This window comes from Haliotis rubra, unplaced genomic scaffold (genome assembly GCF_003918875.1).
Source record: "Haliotis rubra isolate DU_JTF1 unplaced genomic scaffold, ASM391887v1 Scf58, whole genome shotgun sequence".
NCBI lineage: Eukaryota > Metazoa > Mollusca > Gastropoda > Lepetellida > Haliotidae > Haliotis > Haliotis rubra.
In genome coordinates this window covers 1718542-1739427 of record NW_025767279.1, presented here as the reverse complement: position 1 = coordinate 1739427, position 20886 = coordinate 1718542, and the positions used below count along the sequence as shown (strand labels likewise).

The 20886-nt window shown below is 43.1% G+C and overlaps 1 protein-coding gene across 4 annotated transcripts in view; it reads right to left on the bottom strand.

The window, feature by feature from the left end:
• The window catches only part of LOC124254714 (serine/threonine-protein kinase TBK1-like), a 73772-nt gene that overhangs the window by 22935 nt on the left and 29951 nt on the right, over positions 1-20886 (bottom strand). Inside the window, exons 4-8 of one of the 4 annotated variants that reach the window (XM_046688564.1) lie at positions 19549-19678; positions 19024-19114; positions 7617-7707; positions 7025-7182; positions 1908-2018 (exon numbers count right to left, since the gene is read on the bottom strand). In XM_046688564.1, the coding sequence (XP_046544520.1) occupies positions 1908-2018; positions 7025-7182; positions 7617-7707; positions 19024-19114; positions 19549-19678 (581 nt within the window). Of the gene's footprint in view, positions 1-1907; positions 2019-7024; positions 7183-7616; positions 7708-9463; positions 9549-10178; positions 10237-10713; positions 10750-19023; positions 19115-19548; positions 19679-20886 lie in introns of those variants that run through there. The other 3 variants (XM_046688562.1, XM_046688563.1, XM_046688561.1) reach the window with 3 other exon arrangements.

Below are 20886 nucleotides of genomic sequence, written 5' to 3'. Positions count from 1 at the left end.
CTGGGTTAGTGAGTTTGTTAATCATTGAAGACAACCTCTGTCCGAACAAATGTTGTCTTGAAATGAACAAGCATACTGTCACCAAAGAATATTATTTGCCATATATATAAAACTATGAATGGACAACGGCAACATGCCAACTCACCAGGAGAATCAACCACCACAACCCCCATCAACTCAAGAGAAACCACCAACTGAACCAACACAACCCCAATCAACTCACCAGGTGAAACCACCAACACAACCCCCATCAACTCAAGAGAAACCACCAACTGAATCAACACAACCCCCATCAACTCAACAGGAGAAACCACCAACTGAACCAACACAACCCCCATCAACTCACCAGGAGAAACCACCAACTGAACCAACACAACCTCCACTCACCAGGAGAAACCACCAACACAACCCCCATCAACTCACCAGGAGAAACCACCAACTGAACCAACACAACCCCCATCAACTCACCAGGAGAAACCACCAACTGAACCAACACAACCTCCACTCACCAGGAGAAACCACCAACACAACCCCCATCAACTCACCAGGAGAAACCACCAACTGAACTAACACAACCCCCATCAACTCACCAGGAGAAACCACCAACTGAATCAACACAACCCCCATCAACTCAACAGGAGAAACCACCAATACAACCCCCATCAACTCACCAGGAGAAACCACCAACACAACCCCCATCAACTCACAGGAGAAACCACCAACACATCCCCCATCAACTCACCAGGAGAAACCACCAATACAACCCCCATCAACTCACCAGGAGAAACCACCAACACAACCCCCATCAACTCACCAAGAGAAACCACCAACACAACCCCCATCAACTCACCAGGAGAAACCACCAACACATCCCCCATCAACTCACCAGGAGAAACCACCAACACATCCCCCATCAACTCACCAGGAGAAACCACCAACACAACCCCCATCAACTCAACAGGAGAAACCACCAACACATCCCCCATCAACTCACCAGGAGAAACCACCAATACAACTCCCATCAACTCACCAAGAGAAATCAACAGAATGAAATGCCATCAAATCACAAAGTGAACTACCCACAATACCAAATCAAACCTCATCAAGCAAATGTCTAACACATAGCTCACCCTCAACAGAAGATATCAGCTACAAGATGAAAGATCTGAGATCATATTGTCGCCCAAAAATGCAATGAATTGAAGCAACAGTCCAACAACCAATCCCAAACACATGGATCCCACAACAAAGCAGACATAAGGACCAATAATCTGTGATCATCTTGTGGTCCATAAACACAATCTAAATCATAAGGACCAATGATCTGTGATCATAGCAAGGTCCGATAATTCCACAATAATCAGTGTTAACATCTCATATATTTTCGTATTAAGGATTGTCTGTCTGCACAACTTGAAAGTGATCTTAGCACTGTGACTGCCATAACCCTATATTAAAGTATGAGAGTTAAGATCACCGTGTCCTCAGGGCCTTGGCATGTACTGAGAGATCTTTAACAATGTGGGTGTAAAGTTCAACCTTCCACCAGTATCATGCAAAACAGCCACGTTTCAGACACTAAAACTGAAATTATACATCACATGAGAAGTATATTGTTTACATTTCAAACACATGTACTGATTATAGTATATGCGACTGAAAGCAGTCCTGCAATGTTCTTTGCTATGATATATTTGCATAATAAAGATAATCATCTTGCTGCTCTCATGACAATGTTGCTACGGATTAGAAATGGATAAAAACACATTAATATCTACTTTCTCCTCTGTTAATACATATACATGTTATTTTATTTATTTTCCTATCTTGGAAAAACTAAATACTCAGTAAAAACACAAGAATGGAGATCCTCTATATCGTCATATGCTTTGTCTAATAGTATATACCTTGACAGTGGGCTCGTCGGGGGCAGCTCGTAACTCCAGTTGATAGGGCCTTGATCAAAGTTTTGAACACCAGAAATAACTCCACTGGCTTTTTGAGAAACAATTTCAAACCTGAAATTGGAGAAGATGAATGTGACACAATGCTCATGACACACTGGTGATTGTAGCTAAAATGGATAGAATTATCATTAAAACGCTGGCATGTTATCAGAAATGAGCGGGCCACTGTAACTTGATAATTCCCCTGGATTGCTTGACGACGGGCCATTATCAAGCCCGTCGTAAGGTGATGTCATAAGGAGCTCAGCATGCCCTACTTGGGTTCAATATTGATAATATTTCTGACGCACATTCTTTACATGTACCTGTTTCCAGTTCTGGTGCAATTATGCACATTCTTGCCAGTGCCAACCTTAACAATTGTACCATAAATTACAACATGCATCGACTGGAACTCTAACGTTGTTGAGCACTGAAAAAAATGCCGGCTGGTAGTATGGGAAAGGGTTAAGGTCGTCACGCTCAATAGTTACGTCATCTGTTTTGATTTATGATGTTTCCATGTTTGTAAAAAGTGGGTAAGTAACCTCTTTCGTTTGTTGTTAGCAGTAATTGCTTCAAAACCGATACCGTTGTTTGTTTTTTATTGTATTAAAAATTCTATCCATTTTAGCTATAATAATGGTAACAGAGCATGTCCTCATATTCAGACGATCAATAATAACAACAAGATCTTGATTTAAGTCAGTGCAACAACTGACTGACTGACTGACTGACTGAGTTTGGTTTTACGCCGCTTTTAGCAATATTCCAGCAACATCACGGAGGGGGACACCAGAAATGGGCTCCACACATTGTACCCATGTGGGGATTCGAACCCGGGTCTTCGGCGTGACGAGCCAACGCTTTAACCACTAGGCTACCCCACCGCCCTCAGTGCAACAAAAGCACAACATACATGGTATAGCCCATTCAAACTATCATCATGATCCAAGGTCTTATTTTCTCAATTCTGCATTGATGTATAGCCTGGCACATCTGCCATTTGTTTATAAGTGACAGAATTTCTCACACTCATCAACAAAAACATGTGATATAGTGTTTGAACAGCATTTAGAAGTGATACATATGAAAGGTGGGAATTTATAGATGCCATGTATGAACATGTGAAACAACAACAGTGATAAGATAACAATTCTGGGAATGTAACAATATGTAATTTTCTGACTAAAATTCATATTTTATACTTATCCTGACTCATGCTATTTGCTTGTCGCCTTCTCCTTGCCAATGATAGTGGAACACTTAAATCCCTTTTGATGTTCCCTTCAAAAAAGCGGACGTAAAATTCTCACTCACCCACCAGTAGCCTCCCTTTGCCTTTTGGCGCCCTTTTCTTTCACATGACCGGCCATGTTTGTCACTCTCTCCGTACGTGAGGCCAACACCCGGATTTACAGGGAAATCCAGAGTGCCATGAGGGGAGGTTGGAAGGGCTGACATAAGTATACAATATCAATTTTAGTCAGAAAATTACATATTTTTCCTTATCCTGACTCATGCTATTTGCTTGTTAGAATCTGTCAGAAATGGTGGTGGGTCAGGCCACTTTCTGGATTCACTGGTTGTTGATTTACGTCCTGCATACCCCCCATAGGAACTTATGATGGCACTTGTGCTGATCCTTTTTCTTCCAGCTTCCTCTGATGAGTCTGGGGGGACCACAACTTGTCAGATTTCGTCCGGAACTTCTCCTGACATTATGTGTGGATTTATTGCAACTCCATCTCTTGATGCTCGCATCAAGTTGAGAAGCGACCCTTCTTCATGTACGAGTAAGTCCTTACATATACAGGGTCTATCACTCATGCTAGTCTGTCCTAGGGATGCGCATGGACTTAAGCTCTTGCTCTCCGTAGTGTTGGCTTTCACAAGTCACGTGATAAAAGGGTGAGATTCATCTCAGCGCCTTTGTGGAACCGTCAATTGTTGTGCTACAACAAGAGGCCCAAATTGGTGAATGCCGGAGACGCCCTCGGTGGCGATGTCTCTGAGGTAGTGGTTGGTAAACACCTTCTCTGACTTCCAAAAGCAGCCCTCCATTATCGTAGAGATGGAGCAATTCCCATGCAGAGCGAGTGTTGATGCCAGAGCCCTGACTTCGTGAGGGTTGGAGGCTCGTGGAGGCTCAAGTCCTGCTGCTTTGTAGGCCCTTAAGATGACGGCTCTCATCCAAATCGATATCGTTGTCCGTGAGACCTCTGTAGGTGTCTCTGTAGATAAGGGGAGGTAAAGGCGCGCTTGAATTTTCGTATCCTCGTCTTAGTCCTTTGTAGGTAGACTCTTATTGCTCTGACGGGGCATAAGGATAGATCCTGCATAACCTGTGGCCCAAGGACTGTAGAGAGTGCTGGGATGTGGAACTGTCTGTCAGGTTGACCGGACAGCGGGTTCTTTGCTATGAAATCCCATCTCAGTTCAAGATGTACGATGTCACGATGACTTGACTCTAATCGTGTTCGTTTGAAGTCCAGAGCATGTATCTCCGACATCCGTGCTGCTGTTGCCAAGGCGATCAGGAACAGAGTTTTCTGCATTAAAAACTCGAAGGATGTCCGTTCTAGAGGCTCGTAGGCATAACTGGTGAGATGCTGCAAGGCTACGTTGAGATCCCAAGCAGGAGCCTTGAATTTTCTTTGTTCGTCTTCCAACTAGAACGAGCGTAGTAGTGCCAGCATCTCTGGTACCTTGGTCGTCTTCATGGTGATAACCGTGCTGAGGGCCGCTAGGTATGTAGAGAGTGTTGAACCTTTTAAATGTCTCGTCTGTTGTAGATGACATAAGTATTCCGCCACATGAGGATGGGTTGCTTTCACCGCCGTTAAGCATTTCCTCGATGCATACCGCTCAAATCTCTGGCACTTGTCATCATACAAGTTGCGGGTTGTTCTGCGTAGAGCTAGTGTTCACTGCTTTCGCTGCTCTGGTGGAATACCCTCTTTTCTTCAAGCAAGCCTTGATACGCTCCATGCGTGTAACTGGAACACTGTGGGATTCCCGTGAGCTTGCTTGGTGTGTGGATGGACAAACAGGTTCGACCACTCTGGTAGTTTCGGGTTGGACTTCCGAATTCTTGCATGAGGACGGGAAACCATACCCTCGCTGGCCAATAGGGCGCGACCAAAATCAGTTGCAGCATCTTCGTCTGTTTGATTTTCTGCAACATCTGTTGTAGTAGAGCTGGGGGTGGAAACGTGTAGGCGTTTAGTCCTTCCCAAGAGATGCTTAAAGCATCTGTCGCCCATGCTTGCGGATCGGGAATCGAAGAGACGAATGTGGGTAGTGGTTTGTTGTACTTCATTGCAAACAGGTCTATCACCGGAGATCTTATCGTCTGTATGATGCATCGAAATGCTTCTGGATGTAACATCCATTCCCTAGGGGATGGTTGTGTTGGACGAGATAAGGCATCTGCTATGACATTCTTGGCCCCTGGAATGTGGCATGCCTTTATGTAGATGTTCAGGTCGTCGACGATGCTGAACAGATGAAAGCTGAGATCTAGAAGATTGGTTGATCTTGTTGATCCTTGCTTGTTGATGTAGAATGCTACTGTGGAGTTGTCCGTATGGATCATAAGCCGTGCGTTCCTTAGTACGCTGGACCAGTGTAGTAAGGCGTTGATTACTGCTTTCATCTCTAGCATGTTGATGTGCAGACTCTGATCCTGACTCGACCACTTCCCTGCTGCCACTTCGTTGTCGAGGTGAGCACCCCATCCTTGAAGCGATGCATCCATGTAGAGATGAGTGCTGCAGGCCGGCTCTAATAAAAAGGTTCCTCTTCAGACATTCGACTTCCGAGTCCACCATAGGAGGTATGGTTTCAGGCTGTCCGATAGTATCAGCGGATCCAGACTGTCGAGATGGGCGTTCACCAATATTTGTAGTGGGCGCAGCTGTAGTCTCCCTCTGTGAGTCATGTCTTGAGCTGAGGTGAGTAGACCAAGCATGTTTTGCCAAGCACGTAGTGTCAATGGAGAGAGCATTGCTTGAGATATCATATGTTGTATCTTGACCAAATGATCCTCTGGGACGACTGTGTGATTCTGTGGTGTGATGAGCCATATTCCCAGAAATTGAAGATCGTGTTTTGGTTCCAACTCCGATTAGGAGATTACTAGCCATCTACTGCAATCATGTCCTACGTTGTAGGTACGTGGATCTAGGGACCCTTGCCATGTCCGACATGGAAGCGGAGCGATGATCGATTCTGGAATCATGGCTTGAAGCTTGTCTCATCAATCTTCCGGTAAGATGTAATGAAGATGTTGTCACCAGAATCCGAACAATGTGCAGTGATGATGCATAATATGTCGTCTCTAACATGAAGAAAACACATGTCAAACAACGGAAATTTAGAAAAAAATTCAAACCGTAATATAGAATATAATCCTAAAAAACGTATACAGCAATAATTTTGATGTAACGTCCGAAAATATAAAAGGATATGTGCCGTATAGGGACCCAGGTGCTCTCACAACCGTCCTCAAGGGCGAAGAATGAGAGAGTGACAAACATGGCCAGTCATGTGACAGAAAAGGGCACCAAAAGGCAAAGGGAGGCTACTCATGCCTTCAGCATGACGCTTAAACCACTAGGCTACCCCACAGCCCACATCAGTTTGCAGTTAGCTTGTAAGGTGATCAAGCTCTATAGGGCATATATTTAGCCAAAAGTATGAAGCAAATGAACCTTTGGGGACAGAAACAGCTCCTGTTTGAGTGAGTGAGTGAGTTTAGTTTTACGCCGCACTCAGCAATATTCCAGCTATAAGGCTGCAGTCTGTAAATAATCGAGTCTGGACCAGACAATCCAGTGATCAACAGCATGAGCATCGATCTGCGCAATTGGGAACCGATGACATGTGTCAACCAAGTCAGTGAGCCTGACCACCTGAACCTGTTATTCGCCTCTTACAACAAGCATAGTCGCCTCTTACAACAAGCATAGTCGCCTTTTGTGGCAAGCATGGGTTGCTGAAGACCTATTCTACCCCGGATCTTCACGGGTCTGCTCCTGTTTGAAGCTAATTTGGGTAGATTTGATAGTGCTCACATTTTAGTTCTGTTGCTGCGGCCACCATATGGCTTAAACGGGAGATCCCCAGTGGCCACATGGTAAAATGTGACCCCAAGACTCCACAGGTCAACTGTAGCATCAAATCTTTGTCCAGTTGGTAGTCGCAGCACAGCCCTTTCATACATGCCAGGATGCTGAAAAAAATCACACACTCATCATTATCATTGTTTTGTTTGTTTGTTTGTTTGTTGTTTAACGCCGCAGTCAGCGATATCCCACCTATAAGGTGGTGGTCTGTACATAATCGAGTCTGGACCAGACAATCCAGTGATCAACAACAAGAGCATCGATCTACTCAATTGGGAGACAATGGCATGTACCAACCAAGTCAGCAAGACTGGCCTCCCGATCCCGTTAGTCGCCTCTTGTGACAAGCATGGGTAACTGAAGATCAATTCTAACCTGTATCTGATCATGGTATTTTCAGTAATAACTGTGGCATACTGGGTAAAAAGATAGCTCCTCCACAACCTATTTCAACAAGGGTCCCCATAGGATCATGATGTTATTTTAAGAAGGAACATATAACAGTCTCAATAGAAATTGATGGCAATCAGCATAAACTTACGAGATATTCCTCGGTTCCATAGAGACTTGTGAAATTTTCTTCTTCATGGAGTTCTCGAGCTGCCCCAAAATCTGTCAACTTGTAGATGGAGCTACAAATCAGAAATAAAACTTTTTATGTACAAGATCAGGGTTTAATTAACTGTCAAGTCAAAAATACTGAAAGTACACAATCAAATATATTATTGACAGAAAGACATACAAAGAATTGGTATTTAGTTGGTCAACAAAAACATACACACAACCGTGATATACACAAGTGGTCGCAAACTGTCCTCAACCAGCAGAGTAGACTGCGGGAGAGAGAGCGATTCAAGGTTGGAATTGTCAGTATGAATGGGACACTGACATATATTTATTCCTAATGTATATAATAGTGAGCAGTAACTGAATCCCATGGAGCCATGAAATCATTAACTGTTGTCTTTAGGGCTATGGGTGAGTGAGTTTAGTTTTAGGCCGCTTTTAGCAATATTCCAGCAATCTCATGGCGGAGGACACCAGAAATGAGCTGGTACCATTGTACCCATGTGTGAAATTGAACCCAGGTCTTCGGAGAGATGAGTGAATGCTTTAACCACTAAAGTACTGTTGGAAATGCTAGAAAATGCTTTTTGACTTATATTTAAAATTCAGAGGTATTACAGTTACTTAAATAACAAATAACACTTTAAGAAACATCTACCTAATGTAGACCGAGGGAATAAATTTTGAGACATGCCCTAAAATGTGTTTTTACTGATGAAAATACCAAAATACGTCATCAGCATGCACGGTATCGACACACTGGTGTAGCTTCTTTTGAATATATATATATATATTATTATTCTCCTAAAGTTTGTATACCGCCCGTCTAAGTACTCCCTTGTCAAAGTTGTCAAGGATGGTTGTACGTAACGGTTTTGCTTTTGAGACGGTCCCTGACTTGTCTGATTTGTTTACAATATTGTTAACTTGTTGGTAAGACATACCAACAGCTCTACAAGTTCTGTAATAAACCCTTTCTAAACTAATGAAAGGTTTACCTCTGTCTTTTTCAAGCACAAAAAAACTTATAAACCTTTGCAACAATCGACTGCAAATAGTTGGCTATAGTACACGCTGTGATAAAGATGTGCATGCCTGACGGGAAACTTATTTATCAAGAGTTAACATTTATATTAATATTTCTCCAATAAAGAAACGATAATTAAGTAAAGTAGCACAAACATTCAACATTTATTTGTTTAAGAAAAACGTTGATTCATATTTTTACACCACCTGTATTATTAGCATAAATTTAAAGATTATTTCAGATTTCTGTTGTTGAACTCTGAAAAAATCTTAAGTTGTTGTTTTGGTATCAAATTCTCTCCTGTAAACTGCCCTTTAAATGCATGGGAATGTTAAATCGATTAAAATAAAAATTAGGTACACTATAGGCAAGTTGATGTATTGACAACATAGCTAATTTATCACCTTTATAAAGATATATGGGCAAAAACGCATTTTTCTAGCATTTCCGACAGTACTTTAGGCTACCCCACCACCAATTACCTTGTCCAATTTCATTATTCAAAGACATTCAATAAACTTTTGTCATATTATAACAATCAATCATAGACTTCATGAGTGATTACCTATTGGAAACTTGATCATAAACTGATTAAATGGGTCTGCCCTTACCGACATGTTTGAGAACAAGGAGGTATTCTTCTTCTGGTAATCCGTGGACATACTGTGGCTGGTCGAGCATGTGATACAAGCTTCCATATCTCCACCACCCTACTTTAGGGCTATGACGAAAACTCCTTGATGTGCATACTTTCAAACACAAGACTGTATGTGCCTCATATGAGAGATTCCTACCTGCCCTCTTCAGTAATATCGCGCATAATGTTCCCTGGTTTGAGGTCGCGATGTATGATGCCTCGTTGTCGGAGATATTCCATATCTCCACCACCCTACTTTAGGGCTATGACGAAAACTCCTTGATGTGCATACTTTCAAACACAAGTCTTTATGTGCCTCATATGAGAGATTCCTACCTGCCCTCTTCAGTAATATAGCGCATAATGTTCCCTGGTTTGAGGTCGCGATGTATGATGCCTCATTGTCGGAGATATTCCATATCTCCACACCCTACTTTAGGGCTATGACGAAAACTCCTTGATGTGCATACTTTCAAACACAAGACTGTATGTGCCTCATATGAGAGATTCCTACCTGCCCTCTTCAGTAATATAGCGCATAATGTTCCCTGGTTTGAGGTCGTGATGTATGATGCCTCGTTGTCGGAGATATTCCATATCTCCACCACCCTACTTTAGGGCTATGACGAAAACTCCTTGATGTGCATACTTTCAAACACAAGTCTTTATGTGCCTCATTTGAGAGATTCCTACCTGCCCTCTTCAGTAATATAGCGCATAATGTTCCCTGGTTTGAGGTCGTGATGTATGATGCCTCGTTGTCGGAGATATTCCTTATCTCCACCACCCTACTTTAGGGCTATGACGAAAACTCCTTGATGTGCATACTTTCAAACACAAGACTGTATGTGCCTCATATGAGAGATTCCTACCTGCCCTCTTCAGTAATATCGCGCATAATGTTCCCTGGTTTGTGGTCGCGATGTATGATGCCTCGTTGTCGGAGATATTCCATATCTCCACACCCTACTTTAGGGCTATGACGAAAACTCCTTGATGTGCATACTTTCAAACACAAGACTGTATGTGCCTCATATGAGAGATTCCTACCTGCCCTCTTCAGTAATATAGCGCATAATGTTCCCTGGTTTGAGGTCGTGTGATGTATGATGCCTCGTTGTTGGAGATATTCCATATCTCCACACCCTACTTTTAGGGCTATGACGAAAACTCCTTGATGTGCATACTTTCAAACACAAGACTGTATGTGCCTCATATGAGAGATTCCTACCTGCCCTCTTCAGTAATATAGCATAATGTTCCCTGGTTTGAGGTCGTGATGTATGATGCCTCGTTGTCGGAGATATTCCATATCTCCACACCCTACTTTAGGGCTATGACGAAAACTCCTTGATGTGCATACTTTCAAACACAAGACTGTATGTGACTCATATGAGAGATTCCTACCTGCCCTCTTCAGTAATATAGCGCATAATGTTCCCTGGTTTGAGGTCGCGATGTATGATGCCTCATTGTCGGAGATATTCCATATCTCCACCACCCTACTTTAGGGCTATGACGAAAACTCCTTGATGTGCATACTTTCAAACACAAGACTGTATGTGACTCATATGAGAGATTCCTACCTGCCCTCTTCAGTAATATAGCGCATAATGTTCCCTGGTTTGAGGTCGCGATGTATGATGCCTCATTGTCGGAGATATTCCATATCTCCACCACCCTACTTTAGGGCTATGACGAAAACTCCTTGATGTGCATACTTTCAAACACAAGACTGTATGTGCCTCATATGAGAGATTCCTACCTGCCCTCTTCAGTAATATAGCGCATAATGTTCCCTGGTTTGAGGTCGCGATGTATGATGCCTCATTGTCGGAGATATTCCATATCTCCACCACCCTACTTTAGGGCTATGACGAAAACTCCTTGATGTGCATACTTTCAAACACAAGTCTTTATGTGCCTCATTTGAGAGATTCCTACCTGCCCTCTTCAGTAATATAGCGCATAATGTTCCCTGGTTTGAGGTCGTGATGTATGATGCCTCGTTGTCGGAGATATTCCTTATCTCCACCACCCTACTTTAGGGCTATGACGAAAACTCCTTGATGTGCATACTTTCAAACACAAGACTGTATGTGCCTCATATGAGAGATTCCTACCTGCCCTCTTCAGTAATATCGCGCATAATGTTCCCTGGTTTGAGGTCGCGATGTATGATGCCTCGTTGTCGGAGATATTCCATATCTCCACACCCTACTTTAGGGCTATGACGAAAACTCCTTGATGTGCATACTTTCAAACACAAGACTGTATGTGCCTCATATGAGAGATTCCTACCTGCCCTCTTCAGTAATATAGCGCATAATGTTCCCTGGTTTGAGGTCGTGATGTATGATGCCTCGTTGTTGGAGATATTCCATATCTCCACACCCTACTTTAGGGCTATGACGAAAACTCCTTGATGTGCATACTTTCAAACACAAGACTGTATGTGCCTCATATGAGAGATTCCTACCTGCCCTCTTCAGTAATATAGCGCATAATGTTCCCTGGTTTGAGGTCGTGATGTATGATGCCTCGTTGTCGGAGATATTCCATATCTCCACACCCTACTTTAGGGCTATGACGAAAACTCCTTGATGTGCATACTTTCAAACACAAGACTGTATGTGCCTCATATGAGAGATTCCTACCTGCCCTCTTCAGTAATATAGCATAATGTTCCCTGGTTTGAGGTCATGATGTATGATGCTCATTGTCGGAGATATTCCATATCTCCACCACCCTACTTTAGGGCTATGACGAAAACTCCTTGATGTGCATACTTTCAAACACAAGACTGTATGTGACTCATATGAGAGATTCCTACCTGCCCTCTTCAGTAATATAGCGCATAATGTTCCCTGGTTTGAGGTCGCGATGTATGATGCCTCATTGTCGGAGATATTCCATATCTCCACCACCCTACTTTAGGGCTATGACGAAAACTCCTTGATGTGCATACTTTCAAACACAAGACTGTATGTGCCTCATATGAGAGATTCCTACCTGCCCTCTTCAGTAATATAGCGCATAATGTTCCCTGGTTTGAGGTCGCGATGTATGATGCTCATTGTCGGAGATATTCCATATCTCCACCACCCTACTTTAGGGCTATGGACGAAAACTCCTTGATGTGCATACTTTCAAACACAAGACTGTATGTGCCTCATATGAGAGATTCCTACCTGCCCTCTTCAGTAATATAGCGCATAATGTTCCCTGGTTTGAGGTCGTGATGTATGATGCCTCGTTGTTCCACCACCCTACTTTAGGGCTATGACGAAAACTCCTTGATGTGCATACTTTCAAACACAAGACTGTATGTGCCTCATATATGAGAGATTCCTACCTGCCCTCTTCAGTAATATAGCATAATGTTCCCTGGTTTGAGGTCGCGATGTATGATGCCTCGTTGTCGGAGATATTCCATATCTCCACACCCTACTTTAGGGCTATGGACGAAAACTCCTTGATGTGCATACTTTCAAACACAAGACTGTATGTGCCTCATATGAGAGATTCCTACCTGCCCTCTTCAGTAATATAGCATAATGTTCCCTGGTTTGAGGTCGTGATGTATGATGCCTCGTTGTTGGAGATATTCCATATCTCCACACCCTACTTTAGGGCTATGACGAAAACTCCTTGATGTGCATACTTTCAAACACAAGACTGTATGTGCCTCATATGAGAGATTCCTACCTGCCCTCTTCAGTAATATAGCGCATAATGTTCCCTGGTTTGAGGTCGTGATGTATGATGCCTCGTTGTCGGAGATATTCCATATCTCCACACCCTACTTTAGGGCTATGACGAAAACTCCTTGATGTGCATACTTTCAAACACAAGACTGTATGTGCCTCATATGAGAGATTCCTACCTGCCCTCTTCAGTAATATAGCGCATAATGTTCCCTGGTTTGAGGTCAGTGATGTATGATGCCTCATTGTCGGAGATATTCCATATCTTTCAGTAATATAGCGCATAATGTTCCCTGGTTTGAGGTCGCGATGTATGATGCCTCATTGTCGGAGATATTCCATATCTCCACCACCCTACTTTAGGGCTATGACGAAAACTCCTTGATGTGCATACTTTCAAACACAAGACTGTATGTGACTCATATGAGAGATTCCTACCTGCCCTCTTCAGTAATATAGCATAATGTTCCCTGGTTTGAGGTCGCGCGATGTATGATGCCTCATTGTCGGAGATATTCCATATCTCCACCACCCTACTTTAGGGCTATGACTTAAAACTCCTTGATGTGCATACTTTCAAACACAAGACTGTATGTGCCTCATATGAGAGATTCCTACCTGCCCTCTTCAGTAATATAGTAGCATAATGTTCCCTGGTTTGAGGTCGCGATGTATGATGCCTCATTGTCGGAGATATTCCATATCTCCACCACCCTACTTTAGGGCTATGACGAAAACTCCTTGATGTGCATACTTTCAAACACAAGACTGTATGTGCCTCATATGAGAGATTCCTACCTGCCCTCTTCAGTAATATAGCGCATAATGTTCCCTGGTTTGAGGTCGTGATGTATGATGCCTCGTTGTTCCACCACCCTACTTTAGGGCTATGACGAAAACTCCTTGATGTGCATACTTTCAAACACAAGACTGTATGTGCCTCATATGAGAGATTCCTACCTGCCCTCTTCAGTAATATAGCGCATAATGTTCCCTGGTTTGAGGTCGCGATGTATGATGCCTCATTGTCGGAGATATTCCATATCTCCACCACCCTACTTTAGGGCTATGACGAAAACTCCTTGATGTGCATACTTTCAAACACAAGACTGTATGTGCCTCATATGAGAGATTCCTACCTGCCCTCTTCAGTAATATAGCGCATAATGTTCCCTGGTTTGAGGTCGCGATGTATGATGCCTCATTGTCGGAGATATTCCATATCTCCACCACCCTACTTTAGGGCTATGACGAAAACTCCTTGATGTGCATACTTTCAAACACAAGACTGTATGTGCCTCATATGAGAGATTCCTACCTGCCCTCTTCAGTAATATAGCGCATAATGTTCCCTGGTTTGAGGTCGCTGATGTATGATGCTCATTGTCGGAGATATTCCATATCTCCACCACCCTACTTTAGGGCTATGACGAAAACTCCTTGATGTGCATACTTTCAAACACAAGACTGTATGTGCCTCATATGAGAGATTCCTACCTGCCCTCTTCAGTAATATAGCGCATAATGTTCCCTGGTTTGAGGTCGCGATGTATGATGCTCATTGTCGGAGATATTCCATATCTCCACCACCCTACTTTTAGGGCTATGACTTAAAACTCCTTGATGTGCATACTTTCAAACACAAGACTGTATGTGCCTCATATGAGAGATTCCTACCTGCCCTCTTCAGTAATATAGCGCATAATGTTCCCTGGTTTGAGGTCGCGATGATGTATGATGCTCATTGTCGGAGATATTCCATATCTCCACCACCCTACTTTAGGGCTATGACTTAAAACTCCTTGATGTGCATACTTTCAAACACAAGACTGTATGTGCCTCATATGAGAGATTCCTACCTGCCCTCTTCAGTAATATAGCGCATAATGTTCCCTGGTTTGAGGTCGTGATGTATGATGCCTCATTGTCGGAGATATTCCATATCTCCACCACCCTACTTTAGGGCTATGACGAAAACTCCTTGATGTGCATACTTTCAAACACAAGACTGTATGTGCCTCATATGAGAGATTCCTACCTGCCCTCTTCAGTAATATATAGCATAATGTTCCCTGGTTTGAGGTCGTGATGTATGATGCCTCTCATTGTCGGAGATATTCCATATCTCCACCACCCTACTTTAGGGCTATGACGAAAACTCCTTGATGTGCATACTTTCAAACACAAGACTGTATGTGCCTCATATGAGAGATTCCTACCTGCCCTCTTCAGTAATATAGCGCGATAATGTTCCCTGGTTTGAGGTCGCGATGTATGATGCCTCATTGTCGGAGATATTCCATATCTCCACCACCCTACTTTAGGGCTATGACGAAAACTCCTTGATGTGCATACTTTCAAACACAAGACTGTATGTGCCTCATATGAGAGATTCCTACCTGCCCTCTTCAGTAATATAGCGCATAATGTTCCCTGGTTTGAGGTCCGCGATGTATGATGCCTCATTGTCGGAGATATTCCATATCTCCACCACCCTACTTTAGGGCTATGACTTAAAACTCCTTGATGTGCATACTTTCAAACACAAGACTGTATGTGCCTCATATGAGAGATTCCTACCTGCCCTCTTCAGTAATATAGCGCATAATGTTCCTGGTTTGAGGTCGTGATGTATGATGCTCGTTGTCGGAGATATTCCATATCTCCACACCCTACTTTAGGGCTATGACTTAAAACTCCTTGATGTGCATACTTTCAAACACAAGACTGTATGTGCCTCATATGAGAGATTCCTACCTGCCCCCTCTTCAGTAATATAAGCATAATGTTCCCTGGTTTGAGGTCGTGATGTATGATGCCTCATTGTCGGAGATATTCCATATCTCCACCACCCTACTTTAGGGCTATGACGAAAACTCCTTGATGTGCATACTTTCAAACACAAGACTGTATGTGCCTCATATGAGAGATTCCTACCTGCCCTCTTCAGTAATATAGCATAATGTTCCTGGTTTGAGGTCGATGTATGATGCCTCATTGTCGGAGATATTCCATATCTCCACCACCCTACTTTAGGGCTATGGACGAAAACTCCCTTGATGTGCATACTTTCAAACACAAGACTGTATGTGCCTCTCATATGAGAGATTCCTACCTGCCCTCTTCAGTAATATAGCGCATAATGTTCCCTGGTTTGAGGTCGCTGATGTATGATGCCTCATTGTCGGAGATATTCCATATCTCCACCACCCTACTTTAGGGCTATGACGAAAACTCCTTGATGTGCATACTTTCAAACACAAGACTGTATGTGCCTCATATGAGAGATTCCTACCTGCCCTCTTCAGTAATATAGCGCATAATGTTCCCTGGTTTGAGGTCGTGATGTATGATGCTTCATTGTTGGAGATATTCCATATCTCCACCACCCTACTTTAGGGCTATGAGCGAAAACTCCTTGATGTGCATACTTTCAAACACAAGACTGTATGTGCCTCATATGAGATTCCTACCTGCCCTCTTCAGTAATATAGCGCATAATGTTCCCTGGTTTGAGGTAAGGTGATGTATGATGCTCATTGTCGGAGATATTCCATATCTCCACCACTACCCTAGTTCCCTGGTTTGAGGTCGCGATGTATGATGCTCATTGTCGGAGATATTCCATATCTCCACCACCCTACTTTAGGGCTATGACTTAAAACTCCTTGATGTGCATACTTTCAAACACAAGACTGTATGTGCCTCATATGAGAGATTCCTACCTGCCCTCTTCAGTAATATAGCGCATAATGTTCCCTGGTTTGAGGTCGCGATGTATGATGCCTCATTGTCGGAGATATTCCATATCTCCACCACCCTACTTTAGGGCTATGACGAAAACTCCTTGATGTGCATACTTTCAAACACAAGACTGTATGTGCCTCATATGAGAGATTCCTACCTGCCCTCTTCAGTAATATAGCGCATAATGTTCCCTGGTTTGAGGTCGTGATGTATGATGCCTCGTTGTTCCACCACCCTACTTTAGGGCTATGACGAAAACTCCTTGATGTGCATACTTTCAAACACAAGACTGTATGTGCCTCATATGAGAGATTCCTACCTGCCCTCTTCAGTAATATAGCGCATAATGTTCCCTGGTTTGAGGTCGCGATGTATGATGCTCGTTGTCGGAGATATTCCATATCTCCACACCCTACTTTAGGGCTATGACTTAAAACTCCTTGATGTGCATACTTTCAAACACAAGACTGTATGTGCCTCATATGAGAGATTCCTACCTGCCCTCTTCAGTAATATAGCGCATAATGTTCCCTGGTTTGAGGTCGTGATGTATGATGCCTCGTTGTTGGAGATATTCCATATCTCCACACCCTACTTTAGGGCTATGACGAAAACTCCTTGATGTGCATACTTTCAAACACAAGACTGTATGTGCCTCATATGAGAGATTCCTACCTGCCCTCTTCAGTAATATAGCGCATAATGTTCCCTGGTTTGAGGTCGTGATGTATGATGCCTCGTTGTCGGAGATATTCCATATCTCCACACCCTACTTTAGGGCTATGACGACTAAAACTCCTTGATGTGCATACTTTCAAACACAAGACTGTATGTGCCTCATATGAGAGATTCCTACCTGCCCTCTTCAGTAATATAGCGCATAATGTTCCCTGGTTTGAGGTCGCGATGTATGATGCTCATTGTCGGAGATATTCCATATCTCCACCACCCTACTTTAGGGCTATGACGAAAACTCCTTGATGTGCATACTTTCAAACACAAGACTGTATGTGACTCATATGAGAGATTCCTACCTGCCCTCTTCAGTAATATAGCGATAATGTTCCCTGGTTTGAGGTCGCGATGTATGATGCTCATTGTCGGAGATATTCCATATCTCCACCACCCTACTTTAGGGCTATGACTTAAAACTCCTTGATGTGCATACTTTCAAACACAAGACTGTATGTGCCTCATATGAGAGATTCCTACCTGCCCTCTTCAGTAATATAGCGCATAATGTTCCCTGGTTTGAGGTCGCGATGTATGATGCTCATTGTCGGAGATATTCCATATCTCCACCACCCTACTTTAGGGCTATGATCTAAAACTCCTTGATGTGCATACTTTCAAACACAAGACTGTATGTGCCTCATATGAGAGATTCCTACCTGCCCTCTTCAGTAATATAGCATAATGTTCCCTGGTTTGAGGTCGTGATGTATGATGCCTCGTTGTTCCACCACCCTACTTTAGGGCTATGACGAAAACTCCTTGATGTGCATACTTTCAAACACAAGACTGTATGTGCCTCATATGAGAGATTCCTACCTGCCCTCTTCAGTAATATAGCATAATGTTCCCTGGTTTGAGGTCGCGATGTATGATGCTCATTGTCGGAGATATTCCATATCTCCACCACCCTACTTTTTAGGGCTATATAAAACTCCTTGATGTGCATACTTTCAAACACAAGACTGTATGTGCCTCATATGAGAGATTCCTACCTGCCCTCTTCAGTAATATAGCGCATAATGTTCCCTGGTTTGAGGTCGCGATGTATGATGCTCATTGTCGGAGATATTCCATATCTCCACCCACCCTACTTTTAGGGCTATGACTTAAAACTCCTTGATGTGCATACTTTCAAACACAAGACTGTATGTGCCTCATATGAGAGATTCCTACCTGCCCTCTTCAGTAATATAGCCATAATGTTCCCTGGTTTGAGGTCACATGTATGATGCTCATTGTCGGAGATATTCCATATCTCCACCACCCTACTTTAGGGCTATGACGAAAACTCCTTGATGTGCATACTTTCAAACACAAGACTGTATGTGCCTCATATGAGAGATTCCTACCTGCCCTCTTCAGTAATATAGCGCATAATGTTCCCTGGTTTGAGGTCGCGATGTATGATGCCTCATTGTCGGAGATATTCCATATCTCCACCACCCTACTTTAGGGCTATGACGAAAACTCCTTGATGTGCATACTTTCAAACACAAGACTGTATGTGCCTCATTTGAGAGATTCCTACCTGCCCTCTTCAGTAATATAGCGCATAATGTTCCCTGGTTTGAGGTCGCGATGTATGATGCCTCGTTGTCGGAGATATTCCATGCCACTTGCTGAAAAACAACATTACAATGTATACTTATTATGGCTAAGAATACTTAATTGTGAAAAGCACAACGTTTTTGTGTGAAGGAGCAAGCATGCACTCCGAAACGTTGTTATTCACAATAAAGAAGTTGACATCCATAAATCTTGCTTTTCTTATATTGTTAAGTTGGATATTTATTTATCAATATATGTCACAAAAAAATCTGCAACAGCTGTAAAAGACTGCAACAATTTGATGCAACAATTCAATGCAACAGGCCATGAAGCATTGTCACTTATCAACATCATGCAACTCTTCCTTTCCAATTACCTTGTCCAATTTCATTATTCAAAGACATTCAATAAACTTTTGTCATATTATAACAATCAATCATAGACTTCATGAGTGATTACCTATTGGAAACTTGATCATAAACTGATTAAATGGGTCTGCCCTTACCGACATGTTTGAGAACAAGGAGGTATTCTTCTTCTGGTAATCCGTGGACATACTGTGGCTGGTCGAGCATGTGATACAAGCTTCCTCCTTCACAGTACTGCATGACAAGTACAACCCGTCTTGTGCTGAGCTGGAATGACAACATTGTGGAAAACAAGTGAATGAGTGAGAATGGTTTTACACCACTTGTAGCAATATTCCAGCAACATCATGTTGTCCTAGTTCTACAGTGGCTTATAAACATTCATCACAACTCAAACCAGTGGCTCACAGCAACGATCAGTGTAAGAGTGAGTGAGTGAGTTGGGTTTTACGCTGCTTTTAGCAATATTCCAGCAATATCACGGCGGGGGACACCAGAAATGAGCTTCACACATTGTACCCATGTGGGGAATCGAACCCAGGCCTTCAGTGTGACGAGTGAACGCCTTAACCACTAGGCTACCCCACCGCCCCATCAGAGTGAGGTAAAATTGGGTTTAATGTCGTGCTTGAGAACATTTCGCTCATATAACGACGTGCATGCGTATGTATGTGTATGTGTGGCTGCTTGTACTAGCCCAGACTGAAGCTGGTTTTATAGTGCTAGCCCACTGAGATACCAGGCCACATTGAAGCATGAATACCCTACTCAGACACATTATACTGACTCTGAGCCCCACAGTCCTTGTTGCACCCATTAATGCCGAGTGCCAGGCAGGGACCAACAAGTACCATATTTTAACGTCTTTTGGTATGACGCGGTCAGGGATCGAACCCGCGACCTTTAGCTCTCCGGGCGGACGCTCTAACCACTATACCACGGAGGCGGTCCCCCATCAGTGTAAGATGTCACAAAAGCAACTGAGCTGGGTCTCCTAACTGCTGCTCCTAAGTAAGCCCCCTTTTGACGAACTTGGGCTGCTGGGGGTTTAGTTCTGTCCCCTACAAGTCAACATACAATATGTATGCTCGGTGACATAGCGAGACAGTACAAGCTTGGCTTCCACCTATACGCAGACGACACACAGCTCTATCTCACCTTCAAGCCTATGGAACAGATTTCAGCAATCAATGCTTTTCAACAAATCCAAGACTGTGTTGAACACATCAAGGCATGGATGACATCGCATTTCCTCAAACTAAATGATGATAAGACTGAACTGATGATCATCAGCCCAAAACATCTACATCTACGGTACCATCTTCCATCTTTTCACATTGCACACTGTGAAATTCCAATCAGCAAAGAAGCTTTCAACTTGGGCGTGATCTTTGACAGCAGTCTTAGTCTTGAGTCTCATGTTAATACCATCTGCAGACGAGACTATTTCCACATCAGAAATATTGGGCTAATAA